The 20,793-nt window shown below is 41.1% G+C and overlaps 1 protein-coding gene across 1 annotated transcript in view; it reads right to left on the minus strand.

Annotated features, from left to right (window-relative positions):
- Nucleotides 1-13,015: 13,015 nt before the first annotated feature.
- The window catches only part of DKK2 (dickkopf WNT signaling pathway inhibitor 2), a 55,173-nt gene continuing 47,395 nt past the window's right edge, over nucleotides 13,016-20,793 (minus strand). The window contains exons 2-4 of the mRNA XM_024206553.1: nucleotides 17,145-17,295; nucleotides 15,900-16,049; nucleotides 13,016-15,329 (exon numbers count right to left, since the gene is read on the minus strand). Coding sequence (XP_024062321.1) covers nucleotides 15,079-15,329; nucleotides 15,900-16,049; nucleotides 17,145-17,295 — 552 coding nt within the window. The 3' untranslated portion in view covers nucleotides 13,016-15,078. The remainder of the gene's footprint in view (nucleotides 15,330-15,899; nucleotides 16,050-17,144; nucleotides 17,296-20,793) is intronic.

Consider the following 20,793-nt stretch of genomic DNA (forward strand, 5'->3'; position numbering starts at 1 on the left):
AGTCAGCACAGGGCAGAGACAATCCAGTCAAAACTGTGGAAAATTCTATTGGTGTCCATCAGTCCCTGCTTTGTATGCTTCTCTGCTGGCTTTGGCTTCTGGCTCGTGCATCCTTACAGTTTCTTTTCTTAAAGCCACATGGCAGGGGACAGAGGAGCATTTTGCACCTTTCTGGGTCTGGAGGATGCTGCAGGGAGAGCGTTGGCCACAGCAGGATCTCATTTGACCTCTCCCTTCCTAGTGCAGCAGTCCCTAAATAAGCTGCTCTTACAGCTGCTCTGCCAGCTTGAATATGTGGCATACAATACATGCAAATTTGTACTTTAATGAATTTGTGATGTAGTATAAAGGATTTATGGGCATAAGTATGAGATGGCCTCATTACCGGGGGGGGTAGTCAAGCTACAAGTTGGTGCTTTATCATATGGACGTCTAATTTATATTATCTGTCTTTTCAATCACTGTAGTTTGTTTTTGTTGTTTGATCCAAAGCCTTTTGGACTCCCATTGACTTTAATAGCCTTTAGATGAAGCCACTCATTTGTTGCTTTTATTCCTTTGTTCATGTATCGCCTGCTAGTAGATTGCTTTTGAAACCCGGTGCGATACCGTGTGACATTCTATTTTGATTTTCTTATCCATGTTACATATTACATTTTGTTACTCTGCTCGTATGCATTGGCAACTCATGCTTTCATCATAAGAGAAATGAGCATTTTTTTAAAGTTAGATGGATGGCTTTGTTTACCCACTACATTAGTATATCAGTATTTAGACAAATTCATAACAGTTACAAAAAGTCTCTGTCATGGACAACCACAATCAATTATAGGAGTATCTTAGAATCATAGAATATTATAGAATATTAGGGTTGGAAGGGACCTCAGGAGGTCTTGTTTAATAAAATGGCTGGATTGCCTTATTAAAGGGAAAGAACAAAAGCTTAAAGGCCAGATTTTCAGAAAAGCTCAGCTCCAGACAGATCTCATTTAAAGACCTAAATCAAATGGCCAGATTCACATTGTCATTCAAAATGCACGGCATTTTTGGAGCAGGAACTGAGCACTTCTGAAAATCGGGCCCTAAATTAAATCGTGTCTGTTAAGCAGCTCATTTTGCAGCAAAGGAGCAGTAATCTTTTAAATCAGGTTGCTCTGGAGAAGTTTCTCTTCCTAGAATTCCAAATTCAAATAGGTCAACAGCTTATTCAAATACATAAGGAAAGCTAGTTAATTTAAGTTATGGGAGAAATTGGGGACATAACCCTTGTTATGTTATATGCAAGCTCTATTTCATTTGAATTTGTTGAAACTGTTTGTTTGTGCTGTGCTATTTGTACTCAGAAGATACTGTGTACACACCACGTACTCAGAAGATACTGTAGATCCGTTTCTTCTGTAAGCATCTCCAGTGTATTGAAGGAGATGAAAGGCACATGCAATGCCTGGAAACTAGCAAACAATTTCAGAGACCTCTTCTTATTCCATTTTACTACCAGTCATTCTAGAATGCATTTATTTTTACTAGACAAGACCTCCCCCAAAATAAAACTGATTACAAAATAGGTTAAATTACACTCTTTAATCAAGCACTCATTATGGAATTCCTCCTTTGATCTCCCTAAACCAAGTACACGGACACGATTAGTGAATAGCATTCTACTGCAGGACAAAAATGTGATGCAAGAAATGATAACTGTTCTTTATGGGTAAAAGTACTACAGAGCAAATTTATATCTATGTCTTCATGGTGGAAGCTATGGCAAACAAACAGTATACAATGTCAGATGACACTTTGGAAAGAGCAACAAAGATTATCCTTACAAATCTTGTTTAAAAGATTTAACAAGGGATACCTGCTTGTTAGAAATTAATTTAAAAAATTGAATTTAGATTTACTAAAAGGATTTTGTGGGGAAAGTTTTCTCATCACTGACAGCAAGTTGGCATGGCTGATCAAAAACAAAGAATGCTAGCACTAGATCTGATCCTGGGAAATTATAGATTTTAACGGGTATTTAAAAGTCTTTCAGGAATTGTTACTAGGGGTCACAGAAATTGTATCCCTCCCCCCAGTTTGGAAGATTTGGTTAATCCACTGAATAAACAGAAGCCCTCTAAACTAGGTTGTACACACAGGACAAAGGATATGTCTACACTGCAGCTGAGAGGTGTGATATCCAGCTCAGGTAGACATACATGAATGAGCTCTGCTTGAAGTAGTGAACTAAAAACAGTAGTATGGTTATGGTGGCATGGGTGGTGATCCAGGCAGTATGAGATATGGGGTTGGGCAGGATTGTACTTGGGTAGTTAGCCTGAGCCACCAGCTACACTACTATCTTTATATCTACCTGAGCTGAGAATCACACCTCCCAACTGCAGTGTAGACCTATCCAAAGTCTGCTCTTATACCATAGACCAGTGGCTCTCAACCTTTCCAGACTACAATACCCCTTTCAGGAGTCTGATTTGTCTTGCGTACCCTCAAGTTTCACCTCACTTAAAAACTACTTGCTTACACAGACATAAAAATACAAGTGTCACAGTACACTATTACTGAAAAAATTGCTTACTTTCTCCTTTTTACCATATAATTATGAAGTAAATAGACTGGAATATAAATATTGTACTTACATTTCAGTGTATAGTATATAGAGCAGTATAAACACGGGATTGTCTGTATGAAATTTTAGTTTGTACTGACTGTGCAAGTGCTTTTTATGTAGCCTGTTGTAAAACATCAAATGTCTAGATGAGTTGCTGAAACCCCGGAAGACCTCTGTGTACTCCCAGGGGTACATGTGCCCATGGTTGAGAACCAGTGCTAGAGACAACTGCATGGAGTGCCATGAAACTGCCTGAGCATAACTGGGAGCTGAGTTTGTCCCAAAGTACAGAACTTGAAGAAATACAAGAAACAAAGTTTCAGGAGGAGAGTAGGCAAATTGGCTTTATACTGCAAGAATGACACTCACACACCAGACTTCCCCTTCAGCCCCAAGCCAACCAACAAGAAAAGAAATTGGCGCAAAACAAATCAATCTGAAAAAAATTAAAAGTAAATTAACAACATTAAAACCCTATTCCCAAGCAGAGATTTTACTTCAAAAAGGAAAAAGTGCTAGAAAGTCCATAAAGTCTTCTAGCGACTGCTATCAGTTCTCTGTGGAAGGCACTCAGATATTACAGTGATGGGCTGAAGAGAAGTGATTGATAGAAATAGCACCCCTGGAAATGTATGACCCCAACCTAGGCTCAAAGGCCATAATGCAATGTGCCCTGAATGTGTGTGTGCCAAATGGAGGTTAGTTTTGAAAATCTCACTCAAATAGTTCATAGCATTTAGCGATTTCCTAAGTTGCAAAACTTTGTGAAAGAAAGGGCAATAGACACACTTTCTTTCATAGCCACAATGAGCACATGGGTCAGTCACTACTGTAAATCTTCAGCCTGGCATGCAGGGTATCAAATGTGAGAATTGGTTTAGCATAAACAGGATCTTGTGCATCAAGCCTCTAGGGCATTGTGCTGAAATTGTATCATCATGGGTTAGAGGATATTACAGCCCGCTGTCTGGAAACATGCAGATGCATAATTTCTAACACTAGAACAGTTCACTCTTCCCACATATGAAAAGTCAACAGGTCTGCTGAACGGAATATCTCAGCTTATTCATCACATCTCCTTGTGGACTGTGTTGTGGTGGCCACAAATGAAATCATTCTGCTTTGCCAGGTGATAAATGTTGTGTTTCTGAAAGCTTGTTTTAAGCTTTGATAAGGCTAAAAGTGTCCATCCTCCTCCTGTCACAGGTCGAGTGGAGTGCAGAACACTACAGGCTTCCCCACACACCTTACCACCACGTATCCTGCCACTTTACTTGGGTTTGATCCTACTCCTATTGAGGTCAATGGCAAAGCTCTCATTAATTTCACTGTTGTGTTACCAGGCCCTTGGAGAGCCTACGTGTCAGTAGGAAAAAAAAAAAAGTTCTCTTTGGTTTATTTCCACATGGGGCCTCTTTTTGAGAGACCAAATACTGCCAGTTGGACCAAAGTTGATTTGTGCTCTAGTTCTTTGGGACTGAAGCCAATACTGCCAAACTCAGCACATGTAGAAAACGTTACTGTCACATCATCAGAATAAGTTCCAGTCCCTTTGGTTGACGCTGGATTCAAACCAGGGTGCTTCAGGTGAAAGGTCAGAGACTGAAAATTAAGTTGACAAAGAGCTATATTCCTTCTCCCTTCTTTGAAAGAAAGAAAGAAATCTAGGCAGATTAATTAACTCCTGCTCCACGCTTGGCCAGCCAGCCAAGTATGCATCTGTCCCCACCCCCCTTGTGACAGACAATTTTTAATTCACATCCTCATGGTCTCCATTCAACAGGTCTGAGTTAGACTGCTGCATTTCCCACGCAATAGATTAAAACTTGAAACTGAAAAACATCTTTAGCATATGACTGTCATGAATCATTTATTTTAAAAAATGCTGACTGAGATCTCTGTCTACTGCATATTCACCTCGCCTGTCTGCAAAATGTAATTTAAATTACCATATTGCTTTAGGAGCATTTTGTAATCCTAGCTATACCAAAGGCATCTGGTTTCACAGGATAGGAATGGCAACTAGTAGGATTTCTGTTAACTGACAGTTAACTGCTGTCAAGTGAGACTGTGGGATACACCTGAAAATGTTACTGTTAAGGCTACATATAGCCAAAATTAAGTAGTCAGTGGTTTTACCAGTCAGTGTTTTGCCTCCTTTACTGTTTGATTGAAGGATTATCACCATCTCTTTACTTCATTTTCCAGTTGTGTGGTTTGTAAGATATTTAGGGCTCCAATGGGTTATCTAAGTTAAGTCAATGGACAAAGTCTTTCTATTGACCCCAGTGGGCTGTGGATCAGGCCCTCATTTAAACCAGAAGTATGAGGTTCTCCTGCTCTTTGTTTTAGTAGGAGATAAGGATACAGGCCCAGCTCCTCAGAGGTATTTAAGTGCCGCTGACATTTTCAAAAAACGGTCATTCCGCTGCTGCTTAACCATGTAGGTAGGTAAGTCCCCGCAGGGACCAAAGTTTCTGCCAGCTGGCAATTGCCAGCTCCAGTTCAACAGCTATTTGAGCTGTTTGGAATCCTAACTCAAACCAAAGCCCCAGAGGGCCTGTAGTGGGATTCTCAAACTAGGTGCAGGGAATGCTTAGGGTTACCATACGTCCTCTTTTTCCCCGGACATGTCCGGCTTTTCGGCACTCAAACCCCCGTCCGGGGGGAATTGCCAAAAAGCCGAACATGTCCGGGAAAATGGCGGCTCTGCTCCTCCCCTGACTCTTCGGCTCTGTTTAAGAGCCGAGCTGCCCGAGCGCTATGGGCTTCAGGCAGCCCCCTTGCCTCCGGACCCCAGCTGCCGGCCGGGCACTTCCCCTCCCGGGCTCCGGCGGCGCAGGGTCCGGAGGCATGGGGGGTGCCCGAAGCCCAAGCGCTACCGGCTTCACGGTTTGCCGGGCAGCCTCCAGACCCTGTGCCCCCGGCTGGGCGCTTCCCCTCCCGGGCTCCAGTTGCGCTGGGCAAACGCCGGCCGGGGGTGCAGGGTCTGGGGGCTGCCCGGCAAACCGTGAAGCCGGTAGCGCTCCGGCAGCCCTTTCCCCGTGGCTGGGAGTGGGAGGGGGTGGAGTTGGGGCGGGGCTGGGGGGTGGGGAAATGGGTGGGGCCAGGGCCCGTGGAGGGTCCTCTTTTTTTATTTAATAGATATGGTAACCCTAGGAATGCTTATCTCCCCAGTGGGGCCCAATCCTGTAGGTACTCTGAGTATGGCTCAGACCTGAGACCTGTCAGTCCCTGCAGCGGGAGGGCTGGATGCAAGTCACTAGTAGATGGGGGTGCAGGGTAGCACAGCACACGCACAAGAGATATCTGGGGTCACAGGAAATATAGCGTGACAGAGAGGTATTGAACAGTAGCAGGAGAAAGAGTTTTAGGGCACAGGCAACTTAAGTGGCTGACCTGGTTTAGGTGCCCAATTCCAGAAGAGGGTTTGTGGCTGAGGTGCCTCTCTCAGGCCTGTCAGCCTGGCATATTAGGTCAGCCACTTAGTGACTAAGCCTCTCTCTTCTCTCTTCCTCTCTCCTGGTGGCTTAGCTGGCTCCCTGCTCAGCTTGTTGGCTTTGAGGATCCCTTTCTTAGGCTCCTAACTATCCCCATGAATTAGGGATCCTGATTGCCTAGCTCTGGGATGAGGATTGCACTAACTGGCAGGCCACCTAGGGGGAAAATATTGCAGTGCTGAGCAGAGCAGCACCTAAGTACCTTGAGAATCTGGCCACTGTGTCTTTGTGAAGAGATTAATAGAATGATACCACTCCATACGTAGCAGTGTCTGCCTTGTGTTTGTTATTACAACGTATTTGCATCACAGTGCCGTTATTCCTGCATAATATTTTCCCCACTTTCCTGCTCATGATGCCCCTTACACGTCTTAGAACAGACTCCTTTCAATGCATCTACCTTTTCCTTCCGCTCCCTCACAAACAATATTCATTTCCTGAAACATTTGAAAAATAACTACTGTAACATCGCAGTACAAACTTCAACGCCTAGTAGCACTAAGTGTAATATATAGACACCAGGTTTTTCCTAGAATTAGAATCCATTCATTGCAGCAGAGTTATGCTCCAGAACCTAATTTTTTTGTTTTCAAAAGTGGTTTCTAGTGCTTGTTGATGGTAACCTTAAAAATATGAAACAAAGCATAAACCAATGCTGTCTCCCTAAGTCTGCATGCAGTCTGAAACAATAGTTTTGAATACAGCTGGAGGAAACTTCCAGAATTTCAAAATTTCCAATTTTTTGTTCCAAAACTCTATTTTGACCAAAAAACAAATAAAAACCAGAGGTGGACGCAAAGAATTTTTAATTTAAAATGTATTTTTCAACCAAGAGAGCTGGTTAAAATTTAAATAAAAGTCAAAGCCTATGAAATGATATTTTTAAAAATAAAATAGAAAACTATATTTTTTAAAAGATACCTGCAAAATAGTGCCTGATTTTTGAGCAGCTTTAGTTCTGAGAGAGCTATGAACTACAGCATTCAACTCACTGTCTCTACAGTGAATTTAAATGACAACAATGCTAACATGAGTATTTCACTGCTGAGCACTTTAGCATTGAATGTATTTAGCCCAAACTCCCAAAGATCTGAGCAGACCAGAATGTTCCCTACACTGCTTTCAAAACCTCCTGCTCCCCTTCTAGCAATTTCTATAACATGGAGTCACAAGGAGTCCTACTCACCACCAGAAACCCTCCCCGTATAGCCACGGCTGGGGAGTAGGTTGGTCAGTCTGATGCCCCTTCCTGCCGGTGCTCACTCTGTCTCTTTCCCTCACAAGGCTCAGCCCCAGTCTTCATAGCTCAGCCTTGCTTCCAACTAGGTCACTGCAGTTTTCCCCTTCTGGGGGTGGGGATTGTGTTCCAAAGTCTTCCTGTACCAGCAATTCCAGACAGGCTTCCAATTTACTGCCTCTTAATGGTGCTACTTCTCCACTAGCTGTTAGGGGATCTTGGGCCCACCCTCTTCTCCAAGTTTCAGTCCAGGGACCCCACAACCAGCAGCTAAGGTCTGCACTATCCTCCCCTTGCTGCTGTTGCTGTTGTTTTCATGGACTGCTTCCTACACCTACTCTCCCTAGCCACAGAGAGAGTAATTGCAGATCTCTTCCTACAGCCCCTGTCTGCCCTCAGCTATCTGTTTTTTACAAGCTCTGCCTGTTCCTGCCCAGCTGAGCTTAATCCTTTAATTAGTTGCTCCCTGGCTCCTCCTCCAGGTGCAGCTTAAGTGGTTAAAGGGCCTACCTAGCCACCTTTAACCCCTTAAGGGATGGGTGTGGGGCACCCCATACAGTGGTTACATGTTCTAGTTGAAAAAAATCTGTGACACAATGAAAACTGGGGGACATTGTAGTATAACTGGAATGTAATATGAAAATAAATAACAATTGATAGGTACAACTTGTATCATTCCTTTTCATATTTAATTCAATAAACCCAAAGCCAACATCACATTTTCAGTTTGCTGCACTGAGGTGAAACAAAAACCAGGGGATATTGCTCTAGACCAGGGGTGGCCAAACTTACTGACCCTCCGAGCCATATACAATAATCTTCAGAAGTTTAAGAGCAGGGTGCGCCAGCTGGGTCTTCGGACTTCTGCCCTGTGGCAAGGTACTGGGGCTCGGGGATTCTGCCCTGAGGGGAGTGGGGTCTCTAGATTTCAACCCTGCTCCTACTGAAGTCCCAAGCCCCAGCAGGTGCACCCCGAGTCCCGGCAGGTGCCTCCCCCGGGGCTGAAGCCCCATCACTCCACCACAGGGCAGAAGCCCCAAGCTCCCCCCAACACAGTCTGGTAAGTGGAGAATGGGGGGGCATGCAGGGCTCCGTGACCTGCACTTTAACTGTAAAAGAGCAACATATGGCTCAGGAGCCACTGTTTGGCCACCCCTGCTCTATAATTTAGATCCTTACAGCTTGCCACAGAGTACATAGGAACATATGAATTGCCATATTGGGTCAGACACAAGTTCCATCTAGTCCAGTATCCTCTCTCTCTGTGGCCAGCACCAAATACTTCAGAAGAACATGCAAGAAACCCTACAGTATGCAGTTGTGGGATAATTTGCCTTCTATGAATCTTAACACCTTATATTAGATTGGCTGAAGCCTTGAAGCATGAGTTTTAATAATCCTTCAAAAAACATTTTAAGCCTATTAAAATCTATTATTAATGTATTTAAATATTTGTATGTACCGAAAAATCTCTTCATTAAGAGCCTCCTTCTGTTTGCTTGTTCAAATAAATTATTTCCCTGATGTTGGTAACAAAATCATTCCCGGCACAGAAATTATGATATCACAAACACAGATTTATGGTGTCATGAGACGTATTGCCTCTTTGCAAACATTTATCTTCAAGAAATAGTCACACCCCCACAAACACACAAAAGGCAAAGTGCATTAGTTTTAGATGACAAATGGTATACTAAAGTACAGCATATATACAGATGGTGTTGGAATGTTTGTGTAGTCTAGATTTCACTCAAGAACTTGGTTAGGTTGTGCTAGAGTTGTGCCTATTTACACTGGGGTGTATTTTTTTCCTTGAATGGATAAATTATGCACTGACTGTGAAAACAATACTAGTTCACGTTGCCAAATGGTTGCATGTCAATTCTAACTTTTACTACCAGCATTATATATTTTTTAACTTTCAGGTTTTGGAGGCATACTGTGCTGCATATATAATCAAAATTGTATAACAATGCATATCCTGTAGAGGTTTTGTGATAGGCGAACCTCAAAAGGTTTGACGGTAGGAGTTTGATTTGGATAAATACCCAGAATTCTGGATACTTCTCTAAAGTATCTGAACCTTCTGAATGAAAATTTTGAGCTGGAAATCTCATGAAAACAGGCTTGCCAATGGGAATCGTTGTACTAAGATTCTACTTCCTGTCAGTACTATGAGAACAGCCTTGCTCATGCTATTTTGGTGCTCCCATTTTCAACCCTGGACAGAACAAGAAAGTCCAGAAGTGTGTTGAAATTAAAAACAACCTGACAAATCCATAGGTCAAGACTGTCAGTATGATGCATGCTGTGGTCACTCAGAACGTCATGGCAGTAGGGGGACAGAAATCAGATTTTCCTGCTCCAAAGATACAGGCTTCTACCTAAGGAAAACCTCTGTTAGAGCACATATGCTCATTTAATTGTCCACTGAATTACACCAAAAAAAATTAGTGTAATTTCATTGTCTTTCGTGAAGTTATAGGATTTATTGTCTTTACATCACTTTTTGTATGAACACCCATCTCCACCCAGTTTAAAGGCAGGGCCATTATATTCAGTAGCAGTGGTAATCAGCACTGACTTTCAAACAATAATAACTTGTAAATGGCTTAAACCACTAGTTTATTGGACCATGCAAAGCAACTCTTCCTCCCTGACAATTGGCTAGCTGCCTGCCATATTTGAAAGGTTAAAATTCAGCCACTTTTCATCTTCCCCCCAACAAACTGAACACATTTTTAAAGCACATACATTGATTTTTTTTATTCCATCTTAAATATAACTATATTACTACAATAGCTAGAACTGCTCAAATAATGAGGAAAAGAGGTTTAAACAAATTTGCAACTAGATGGCTTGATCTGAATTTGCCACCGCTCATGGGGTTGTTATTTCCAAATATTTGACCAGTCATTGGCATTCGTGAATGTATTTGTGTTGTGTATATAGTGTGTTATTCATGACTGTTTACATTTATTATTCTCCTGTGAAAATGTCAGTCACTCAGTTAGGGAGCGGAACCAGTACCAGGCTATTCACAATTCGTGATTTCTGGTTAGTTGTCGTGAACCAATCAGTTTTCAAACCATCCACAGTCTAAAAACCACTAGCCCAAATTAGTCAGCAAATATGGATGAAAAACATAGGCAATCTCAGAAAGGCTTTGTGAATTGATTACCAGAAAACAAAGGGGGCCTAAATTCATAACATTTTTGGTTTGTTAATTACTGCTTGAGCCGCTTTGACAATAAGAAAGGGGAATGTGTGTTCCAGGTGTACCTGGGAGCCCAGGGCTAACATTTGTAATCTGCCTATCATTTTGAAAAGTATTTTTATGTTAATTATGGGATGGGGGATTTTTTGCTAGCATCTAAGTTTCTAAATTGTCTTTTTCTTTAAAAATGATCTTGGTATATTTAAAAATGTTAATTTCTACATGAAGATTCATTCCTCCGCTTTAGGAAATGCATCATGCACCAAACTACTTCTAAACAGTCATAGAGCAAGCTGGTACTGTACAAAACAAAGACTTTATTTGTACCAGACATTTGTAAATAAGTCATTGACACTTGTGCAATAACAATAGCAGCTCCAAAAATAACACAGAACTGCCAGCATAAACAAGTTTCCAATGAGATCCACTCTATGTTGCAGATCCATCAGGGTCAATCACAGCAGTGGTGCTCAGAGTAATAGCTAAGGGAACAGATGGAGTTCTGCAGCGCAGCAGCAGTCACCTCCTGCTTTCTTCTCTTCCTTCCTTTGCAGCTGCCTTTCAGCAGAAGGAGGTGGACTGGGAATCCTAGGCCACCAACAGGCTGCTGTCTATGCTAACTCTGCCCAAACTGAGTGTTTTTCTGAAAAGTTTTGACACATCCAAAACCTGTAGAAACACGGAGGTTTGACGAGGCAAGAAAGCAACACCCGGGGGAAATGGCCGGTGGGCAAAGTTGACTTGACATTTTTTAAAAGAATTTTTCCTAGTTTGTGCCTCCCACCCAGGAAATCCTAGTTCCCCGCTCTAAGCTTTACTTCCATCCCACTCCATTCTTCTTGTATTGTAAACCCTTACGGGCAATCTGCAGGGATCTCACACAGCAGATTCTTTTCTGCACATTCCTTGCAACAGGAGCAGCTCCCTTTCTCCCCGTCCTTAGGCCTTTGTGTAGGGAGTGTCAGCAATGGAATCCATACCCCAAGCACCTGATCACCTCGGTCCTGTCCCTCCTTCCTTCAATCACTCCCTATGCCTCTCTCATCTCCTACTATGCTGCACTGAGCAGGTAAGCCGCCGACTGGCAGAGCAGTGAGAGGGCACTAGGAGGATGAGAGGAAATATGCCGCTGCTCAGCAACTCTGACAATGGCCATTAACAGAAAGAGCAAAACTGTTGAGGAATTCTTTTTCCCTTCTCCCAGCCTCATCTACTGACTAAAGCTGGTTAAAAAAAATATCCAACAAAAATTTTTGATGGAAAATGGGTTTTTTTGCTGAAACAGAAGTTTCCTTGGTAAATGTCAGTTTTCTCTACTTTTTTCCTCACAGGTTTTCAAGAATAATCATGCTGTGATTAATATCAATGTGCCATATTGTTTGAGTACAATCTCTGGCTATTTTCTATCTGTGTTCTCTTACCACGGTGATCATTGGGTATCTGAACAGCTGTTCTATTTGATTTCCTAGACTCTGAATATTATACGCATGCAGATGGGGATATTTTTATTTAAAACGTAGTTATTCTTGATAGCCTATGGGGCAAATTCTCCTCTCAGTTGCATATACACCACATATCAGTGAACAGATACCATTAATTGAAAAGTAGAAATCTCTGCTTCTTGAATGAGCAGCTAAAATAAATGTTTTTTTGTTCTTTAGGCATGTGTATTAAAGTAAATGGCAAAACTCCTATTGACTTCAGCATCCAGCCTGTAATATACAGTGTTGCCAACTCTTGTGATTTTATTGAAAGTTTCATAATATTTGGTAGGCTTTTTTTCTTGTTTTTTATTTTTTTTTAACTCCAGCAGTCAAGAGACTGCCTGAAAACCTCAGCTTTAAAAAAAGTTTCTAGCCCTCTTAGTGCTGTAAAATAATATGAAAATATGAAACAAATGCACCCTATAAATCCAGAAACCAGCTGACAACTCAAAAAAATCCTAATTTTTAAAAATATCTAATGATTTTAAGCCAGTCTACATATTTTGGGGCCTGACTCATGATGTTTTGGCAATACTGAGTATATCTTCCAATCCACCCTATTCAGTAAAGACCTACACTTAAACAGCAGGCAAGGAATGTGGGTAAATATTTTTGGGAAAAAGGACATTTAATATATTTCATCTTATTATACATTATTTTTCTAAATTACAAAGTCATCAGGCAGCACATATATTCTGCTACAAAGCTTTTTGTAAGAAATATCTCTATAAGAAAATACATCTCATTAAAAATTTCCTGTAAATAAATTACTCCAAATACTAAGTTTTGTGCGGAGAAGGGGAGGTTATGCAGAAGTCAGGACGTAAGATGCAAATCACCAGGGGAGCCAATTCTGCAACCCCCTACTTACATCGAGTAGACACACTGAAGTCAGTGAGACTGATCTTATATGCATGTGCTGTTATGGTGTAAGAAAGGGTTTCAGAATTGACCTCTGTATTTCAGTTGTTCTGCTGAAATGATTCACTTTCCAGACTTTATTTCTGTTCTCAGTTGCACTGAAGTAACTCCATTGAAGTCACTGGAGTTGCAGTAATGTAGCACTTGTGACAGTGAGATTGGAATCGGATCATCACTTTTTAAGGAATACGAGAGCCTATCTCTACACGCCATTCCCTTTATAACAATAAAAACTGGCTTGCATATGAAATATTATCCTATAAATCATTCTCTTTAATCCGGTATATATGTTGGAATTTAGATTCTTATCAGAGATACAGGAAGCATAGTTCAGATCTGATTTCCAGTAAGAAAGTTTGAGTCAGAAGATGTATATGAACCATTATTTGTACAAAAGGCACTGGTGCAGAAATGCAAGAGTGGGGAAAGGTGCCATAAAGGGAGAGGGGGGGAAAAGTCCAAAGTTGGTCTTCACAATTAAAGTAAACTACTCTGCTGTACACAAGCTGTTTGGAACCGATTAACCAAAGGGGAGAGCCATTGTCTTATAAAATGTGGAAACAGATATTTCAGTAAGTTAATTATATAATCAGATGTTTTAAAAAGAAATTCCAGTCTCTTTACTTACGTTTACACAGATAACATTCTTTAAAATAAGTGAGCAAAGTAAGAGGAGGTGCAAAGACATTAAGAGAGAATTCAGATGGTGGACATCCTTCGTTTTAGCCAGTTCACGAACAGGGTAGTTATGTTAACAGATTTCTTTATCCACTGTAGTCAATGTGAATCCACTGTTCACAACAATATCCAAACTGTTAGCATGCATTCAACCAGAACCTGTTCTCTTTTCAGTCTGAGCTGTTGTGTCACATCACATGACGGCTCGTAGCATGTCATAGATGACAGCATCACATGCCACTGTCTGTTCTTTAGGAGAGGCGATGAGATGCTTGCAAAAGTCAACTTTTTAATTTTTTTGCTGACTGTGCAAAGTGAATCCAATCCATTTTAGCTTCTCCAAATCATGGAAGAACCAGATTTACACTAACAGCCTATTGTTACTGTTATAGTATAAAACTTTTAATTTATTAGCATACAACCTAATTGTAGCAGATGCAGGCAGCATCTCTTATAGTTAAGGTTGCAAAACAATTTCTGTTATAACCTTCCATATTCAGATGTTCATAACTTTTCAAAATATCACCTTTATGGAACTATCCATAATGCAAGCATGTTCTGACAAAAAACTATATTTAGTAGGTCTACGAGCAACTGAATGGGTATCATTCTGGATGCATCATGCACATATTTTGCTTTATCTGCTCAGCCCATGTATGCTAGCAGTATACCGAGACAAATACAAGCTATTAATTATAGTAACTGAAGATGAACCAATTAAGGCATTTCAGTTTAAATATTTATAGAATTATATATATATTTTAAACCAAAAAAAAAAAACCCTGTTTAAATGCCTCTGATCAGAAGAACTGCCACTGGTGTTTTGAAATCACTGTGTGGTGAGATTTTGCCACTCCCACTGGGGCCTGCAAAATCCAGCACTCTTGCCCTGCAGGAGTGCTTTCCTTTTTCAAGTGACAGCCCTGATTAACAAGGTGTGTGGACATTCACAGTAACTTTTATTCCCATCTCTAACAGCTGCGATTTATCACTAATATTTTAGTAGCCAATAATGTGTTGACAGAAAAAGTCTTCCTGTAAAGCACTGCTTTGTGTTGGAACATGCTGTATACAATTTATTTAACAGTCTATTACCATGATGGAAACCTATCCCACCCCTAACACTGAATGCTTGAAAAGTCAGGGGACCATGCAGCTTGATAAATGTCAATAATTTCCATTGTGCTTTTTTATAATAGCATTTTCCACAAACTGTCAAAATTATTTACACAAAGAAGTTGCATAATGGAAAAACTCCAGCCGCCATCGCATTCACCTCCAGTTCAAAACAAATGCAGTTTGGGGTGATTTCTATTCCTACCACAATCATTACTTTAACCATTCTGTGTTTATTTACAATCCTCATTTTCGACCATGCTGCAATGCAAATACACAAATTCACAGTCTGTTAGTAACATTTTTCCAATCCTCATTCAGATTTTCTGACATACATGAAGTCTTGATTTAGAAGAATAAGTGGCATCTTTCCATACTTTGCAAGACAGCCCTTTAGCACAGTCACATCGCTGGAAAATCTCCAAGCCGTGAGAGCCTTTCTTGCGCTGTTTGGTACACACCTCCCCCTGATGCAACACAGGTTTGCAAATTTTGGTCCAGAAATGGCGAGCACAGCAGTACCCCTCAATGCAGTCTGATGATCGTAAGCAGGGGTCTCCTTCATGCCCTAAGAAAAGCAAACAAAATATTTCAGTGCCTGAGACAGAAAGTATAGATTCAGAATAGTCTGGCTCAATGTTGACTAAGAAACAGGATATGATACTCATCGGCAGGTATTTGAAGTACATAAACACCAAGGCCTGGGGGGAGTTAGAGAGGTGCAAGGAGGATATCAATACAATCTACTGTAAGGCCTGATAAGGAGAAATTCAACTAATGAAGCCTCATGGTCACAAAGGCATGTGTTACATATTGCATGGTCATTACAAGATAAGTAAGATGCGGCCTGCACAGATTGCACAAATGGAAAATACACTTTCCTACCACATCTGACACATGGCTTACAGTAAAGGAACAAATGCTATTCGGAGCACAGAGGCTATGACTGACATATACAAGCAAATTGGTATAATATCGTTTGTGGTCTGTGAATTCCTGAGATATACAGATGATGACAATTCCAGACCTCCCAACATTTCATAGCAGATTACTGTAAATCAGCCTGGTCTGCGTTGCTGTATCTTGTCTTTTTACAGCGAGGTGAATGAACTGGACTATATTGCAAAAGCAATCCTACCTTTTATGTGTGACAGCTTGGACTGTGGTCTCCCTAGATTCTGCCATCCCAAGTCCTTGCTAGAATAAAGACCATTTTTCTTGTTGCGTGGTCCTTCCAGAGCGGGGATGTGTGGAGTAAGGATGCTTTCAGTTACTGGTATGCAAATACCTATGGGAATGAGATGTTAGAAATGGGAAGGCCTATTAGAAGGCTATGGTAGAGGCTGAGAGGCAGTGTTGTCCAGTCAATAGGGCACTGAACTGAAATTCAGGAGGCCTGGGTTCTATTCACTGCTCTGCTAGTGACCTTGAGCAAATCACTTCACCTCTCTGTGCCTGTGTATTTCCCCTCCCACCGTATGTCTGTCTTGTTTATTTGGATTCCAGGCATTTTGGAGCAGGGACTCCAAATCCTCGTACCACAGGATCTCCAATCTCAGGTGGGGCATCAGCAATGTAAACAATAACAAGAATACGTTATAACTTCCAAGGCATTGTTTTAGTGGACTAACACCACGGATGATTTTGCTTCTTTACATTTACTGAAAAAGAATGATTATCCAGTTTGCTATTGAATCAGTGAATTAATCCATATTTTAAGTAATCTGTCAGCCACCCATAGTTTAGTCATGAAATATAGGTTTTGTTAAAAAAACCTAAAAATCTAAAAAAACCTAAAAATCTAAAAGATGGCAGAGAGGTGGTTCACAATACCTTAAATGACTAGAAATGTACTATGACATTACAGAAAATTCAATGAAAAGGGGGATTTAAAAAAATAGTAAACATTCCCCTGCTGTGTTTGACATTGTATTAGTGTGAAACACAACAGCACTGCATTAACACAGGAGTCGTGAATCTGACCAGTCACTGCATGACTACACTCTAAATGGCTAGTTATGCATCGAACTTCCTATTGCCACATGCAAATACAGTTTGAGCATGCAATCAAAATAACTGCACCCACAAACAAGGCATACAGTTGCCCACACAGTTTTGAAAATCATGTCTTAGGTTTCTTACTAGCAGAGCAAAATCACGGAATCTCTTCTAATCACAAGGAAGAAAGAATATGACATATTTATACAAGCCCTGTGTTGTTATAAGTTTTTTGAGATGTTTCCTATTGGTCTGAAGAAGGAATTGTGGTAACCCAAACAGAACTACTACTACACATGTCCTCTGCTTACATATGTTGTCAATATATGCTATTAAACCAGTCATTGTCATATATAAAAGGAAAACAAGAAGAGTGCTTAAGTACCATTGTTACAGCGGTTCCCAGGGCAGCACATGCCGTCTCTGTGGCAACGCTTCTTTTTCCTTCTGCAGATCATGCAGGCAGAAGTAGCTTGATGAGGACTATGGCAGTATCTCCCAACTTCACATTCTTTATCATTAGTGCAAGGGTATGCCTGGTCAAGAAAAAAAGGATTTAAAATAAAGTAGTAATGCACAATAATTCTTAATTCAGATAGTTCACATCATATTAGCGAAACCAAAGCAAGAAAAACTGTATGTTCAGGAGGAGGGGGGGGGGGGAAGGGGGAAGAATTTATCAGATCCAAGAAGGGGCTACAAGGGGGTGAAATGAAGGTGTGCTTCTCTATGGCAATTTACAGCTGGCATATGGTCATTCAGGGACCTATGGCCAGCTTTTATAAGTTAGAGCAGCCTTTCTAGCTGATGTTGGATCTGTGGCAACTTAAGAATCAGGAAGCCATAACCCCAGCTCCTTAGTAGCCTTATTCCTTCTTAGATCAAGCATATCTTGGTGCAAGAGAGAATCTGGCCTGTGTTTTTTAATGCATTCCAAATTATTGAGGCCTGTAATTAATACATAAAACCTCAGTAATCCAAAGTAAGGAATGAGCAGTTTTATCTTTGGTGGAGACCACCTGGAAGAGAGTAAAACTCCCAAAGTGTTCTCTGCACTGGATCTTATCTAAAATCTGGGCTAAATACTTAGGTGGAATCTTTACTTTGAAAGGTTCCAAAGTCATGGTCAAGAACATGGATGAAGAGACCTTTCCCATAAGCTCATGATATTTACACTGAATACTCCTACATTGGTACAAATTCTTTTGCATGCACACTGCTCCCACTGACACCTATCAGTGGGATACTTTGAAAGCAAACAGTATCAACATCCTCCTAGCCTGACTGCCACTAAGGAAGGAACACATGGAACACTCCTGTACTCATCAAAACCATAATTCTCTTCCACTAAGACCTCTCTTTGACACTTTTTCATGTGAGAATAGCAGAATATGGCCCTAAGGAGAGAGAAAAAGAAGCTTTGTCCTTCCAGATCAGACATAATGCTTCCATGAGACCCACATAAGGACCCTGGCCCATTCCAGCAATCCTACCACTGGCTCCCAAGCAGCTGTCATTGTGCATCGCTGCTGTATCTGATTGAAAGGATAATTTAATATGCACTACTTACACAAGCAAATATATACTGTTATGTTATCTCACATTAATTAATTCAAGACTTTCCACACACGTGCTTTAAAATTATATTCAATGTTTTATTTAGTTTTCTATTTAACTTTTTGGATTTGGGATATTAACATGTCTCTCAGAACTAGTGCTGAGAGAAAAAATAGTTTCCCAACAACTGTCAAAAAATGTTGAGGAATTTTTGAAATAATTCCCCCTCCCTCCAAAATTTACACTGAAAACAGTCCAAATGATTAACGCAATTATTTGTTTACCATACTAGCTAGATTACAGCTAGCTCAATTATGCCTACCTGAGCTGCAAACATCAGTGTAGACATCCCCAAAGCCCATTTCCCAACCAAAGAATTCGCTCCCTGCACAATGTGCAGTATTTAAAAAGGCCATGTTCTCACATATGAACATGTAGTAATAACAAATAAACACTTGGCTATTTTTGAACATTTGAATTTACCAGTCTTCACTCAGTGGCATTTACTCCTTCTCCTTTGTAGCTGCCTCAGAAGCTGACACTGCTGCTTCATGGATAGTGGAGGGAGAGAAGGTGCTTGGGGGGCTGACTGGAATTTGGTAATTTAAATGAGGGGGATGCATTTAACCAGGAGCTACCTCATCCTACTCCTTACCGTATGGGGTATCTGATTTCCCTAAACCGTATGGGGCATCTGATTTCCCTAAACCAACCTGGCTTGACTTTCAGTGCATACCTAGGAATCTCAGGAAGCACAATCCCTCTCTGAGCTCTCAGCATGCAGAAGTATGCAATAAGCATATCTAGCTCTACAAGCTGCTGCAACGAGGGGGATGGAGCCAGGGCCCCCTTCTTATCTCCAAGCACTTGTTTTCAGGGATATATGAGGAGAGCAATCTCTGGGTTTACTGGATATAATCCAATGCCTATTAAGTCATGGAAAACTCCAACTTGACCTCAGTGGACTCTGGATCATGCTTCTTGAGCACAGGAACTGCAACTGTCCATTGCCTCTCCATGGGAATTGCAGAGGAAAGTAAAGGGATCCTTTGTGTCCACTTTCCTACTCAAGGACCAGGGAAAATCTGTCCTTTGGTGTTTACCCTCTTCAGTATTTGTAGACAGTTATGCTCCCTTTAGTCATTGCTTAATCATGCTATAATTCCCTCATAAATCAGCCCCTCCACCAAGCATGTCATGATTTGGTTTGGCAAAACTTAATAAAGTGTAAGTACTTATCTGAAGTTATCCCAGCCCCTTTGATCTGGGAATTTGGCTATAAAGACCTAAAGAACTAACTGGTTTTCTTGTGAGATTTCCAGTAGGGTACTTTACTTCCTGATTTCAGTTAAGCAGGAAATGCCACTACGGAGTGTGAAGGTAATCAAAAGAGTATCTTTTTAATTAAGAAGTTAACCAAAACTTTTTGCATCTCAATTTTTTGTTGCTTTGTTTGTTTGTTTGTTTGTTTTTTTTTAAATATAACAGTGAGGGAAATGAACAAAGCATCGGCCTCAGCTTTCAGTTTCCTGGGTTCTGTTGGTTTGCATCACTTCACAGCCTTATCCTTTTTTATGGGTAGAGTTTTGTCTTCACTGTAACAATCTGCCTGGAGATACTGGTTTTGAGAGAGCCAGCTGTTCGCCAGTGATGTGTCAAACGAGTGGGAATAATTTAAAGCCTGAGATGGAATTTTTCACTGTGTTACGAAATGTACCATTATCAACAGTGGCTGAGCCAGTTTATAAATAAAACTTTAAACCACTGAATTATACAAATCATGGAAAATGTATTTTTTCACACAATGGTAAATTAGCACAGCTGCTCTACTGAGCTGAGTTCATTTTTTGTGGAAAATGTAAAGGCTGAAACTTATTCAAGCAGTGAGCATGATTGACCTTGATCATGGTTCACTACATTGACTGCTGAGGTTAGGTAATCAAGTAACCGTTCAGGGGTAGATTGCCTGTACCTGTCCTTGCATGGGTATGCAGGGGGCAGATAGCCAGGATCCTTCCACCCCACACAAGGACAGGGGATGAGCACAGCTCTTGCATTTGGGGAACTGCAGGGACTGCTTCCTCCACGCATCCCTGGGGGTGCAAATTAACCCAAAAGGGGCAGGGAAGAGGCAGGGCCATAATTCATCCTTCAAGTCTTCCTTCCCCAACTAGGCCAGCAGAGATAGGCCTGCTGCAAAAAGAGCAGCATGCTCACCATAGCTCTTGCGACTCCTGAGCTATGGGGGCACCATGTCGCTCTCAATGGCTCTAAATGTTCATCCACTAAGCACAGCTCTGATTATACAGGAACCTCAATGAAACTGATAGATAATATTTAGCACTCACTGCAGCTTCATTTAGATACACTCATTTCATGTTTTCAGCCCAAAATTAGACTTGGTCATTCCAATAAAACCACAGAATAATGCAGATCGGATCTACGACAGGAAGTTGGAAGCTCAAGTTGCATTATTA

This window comes from Terrapene carolina, unplaced genomic scaffold (genome assembly GCF_002925995.2).
Source record: "Terrapene carolina triunguis isolate 2854851 unplaced genomic scaffold, T_m_triunguis-2.0 Scaffold706, whole genome shotgun sequence".
NCBI lineage: Eukaryota > Metazoa > Chordata > Testudines > Emydidae > Terrapene > Terrapene triunguis.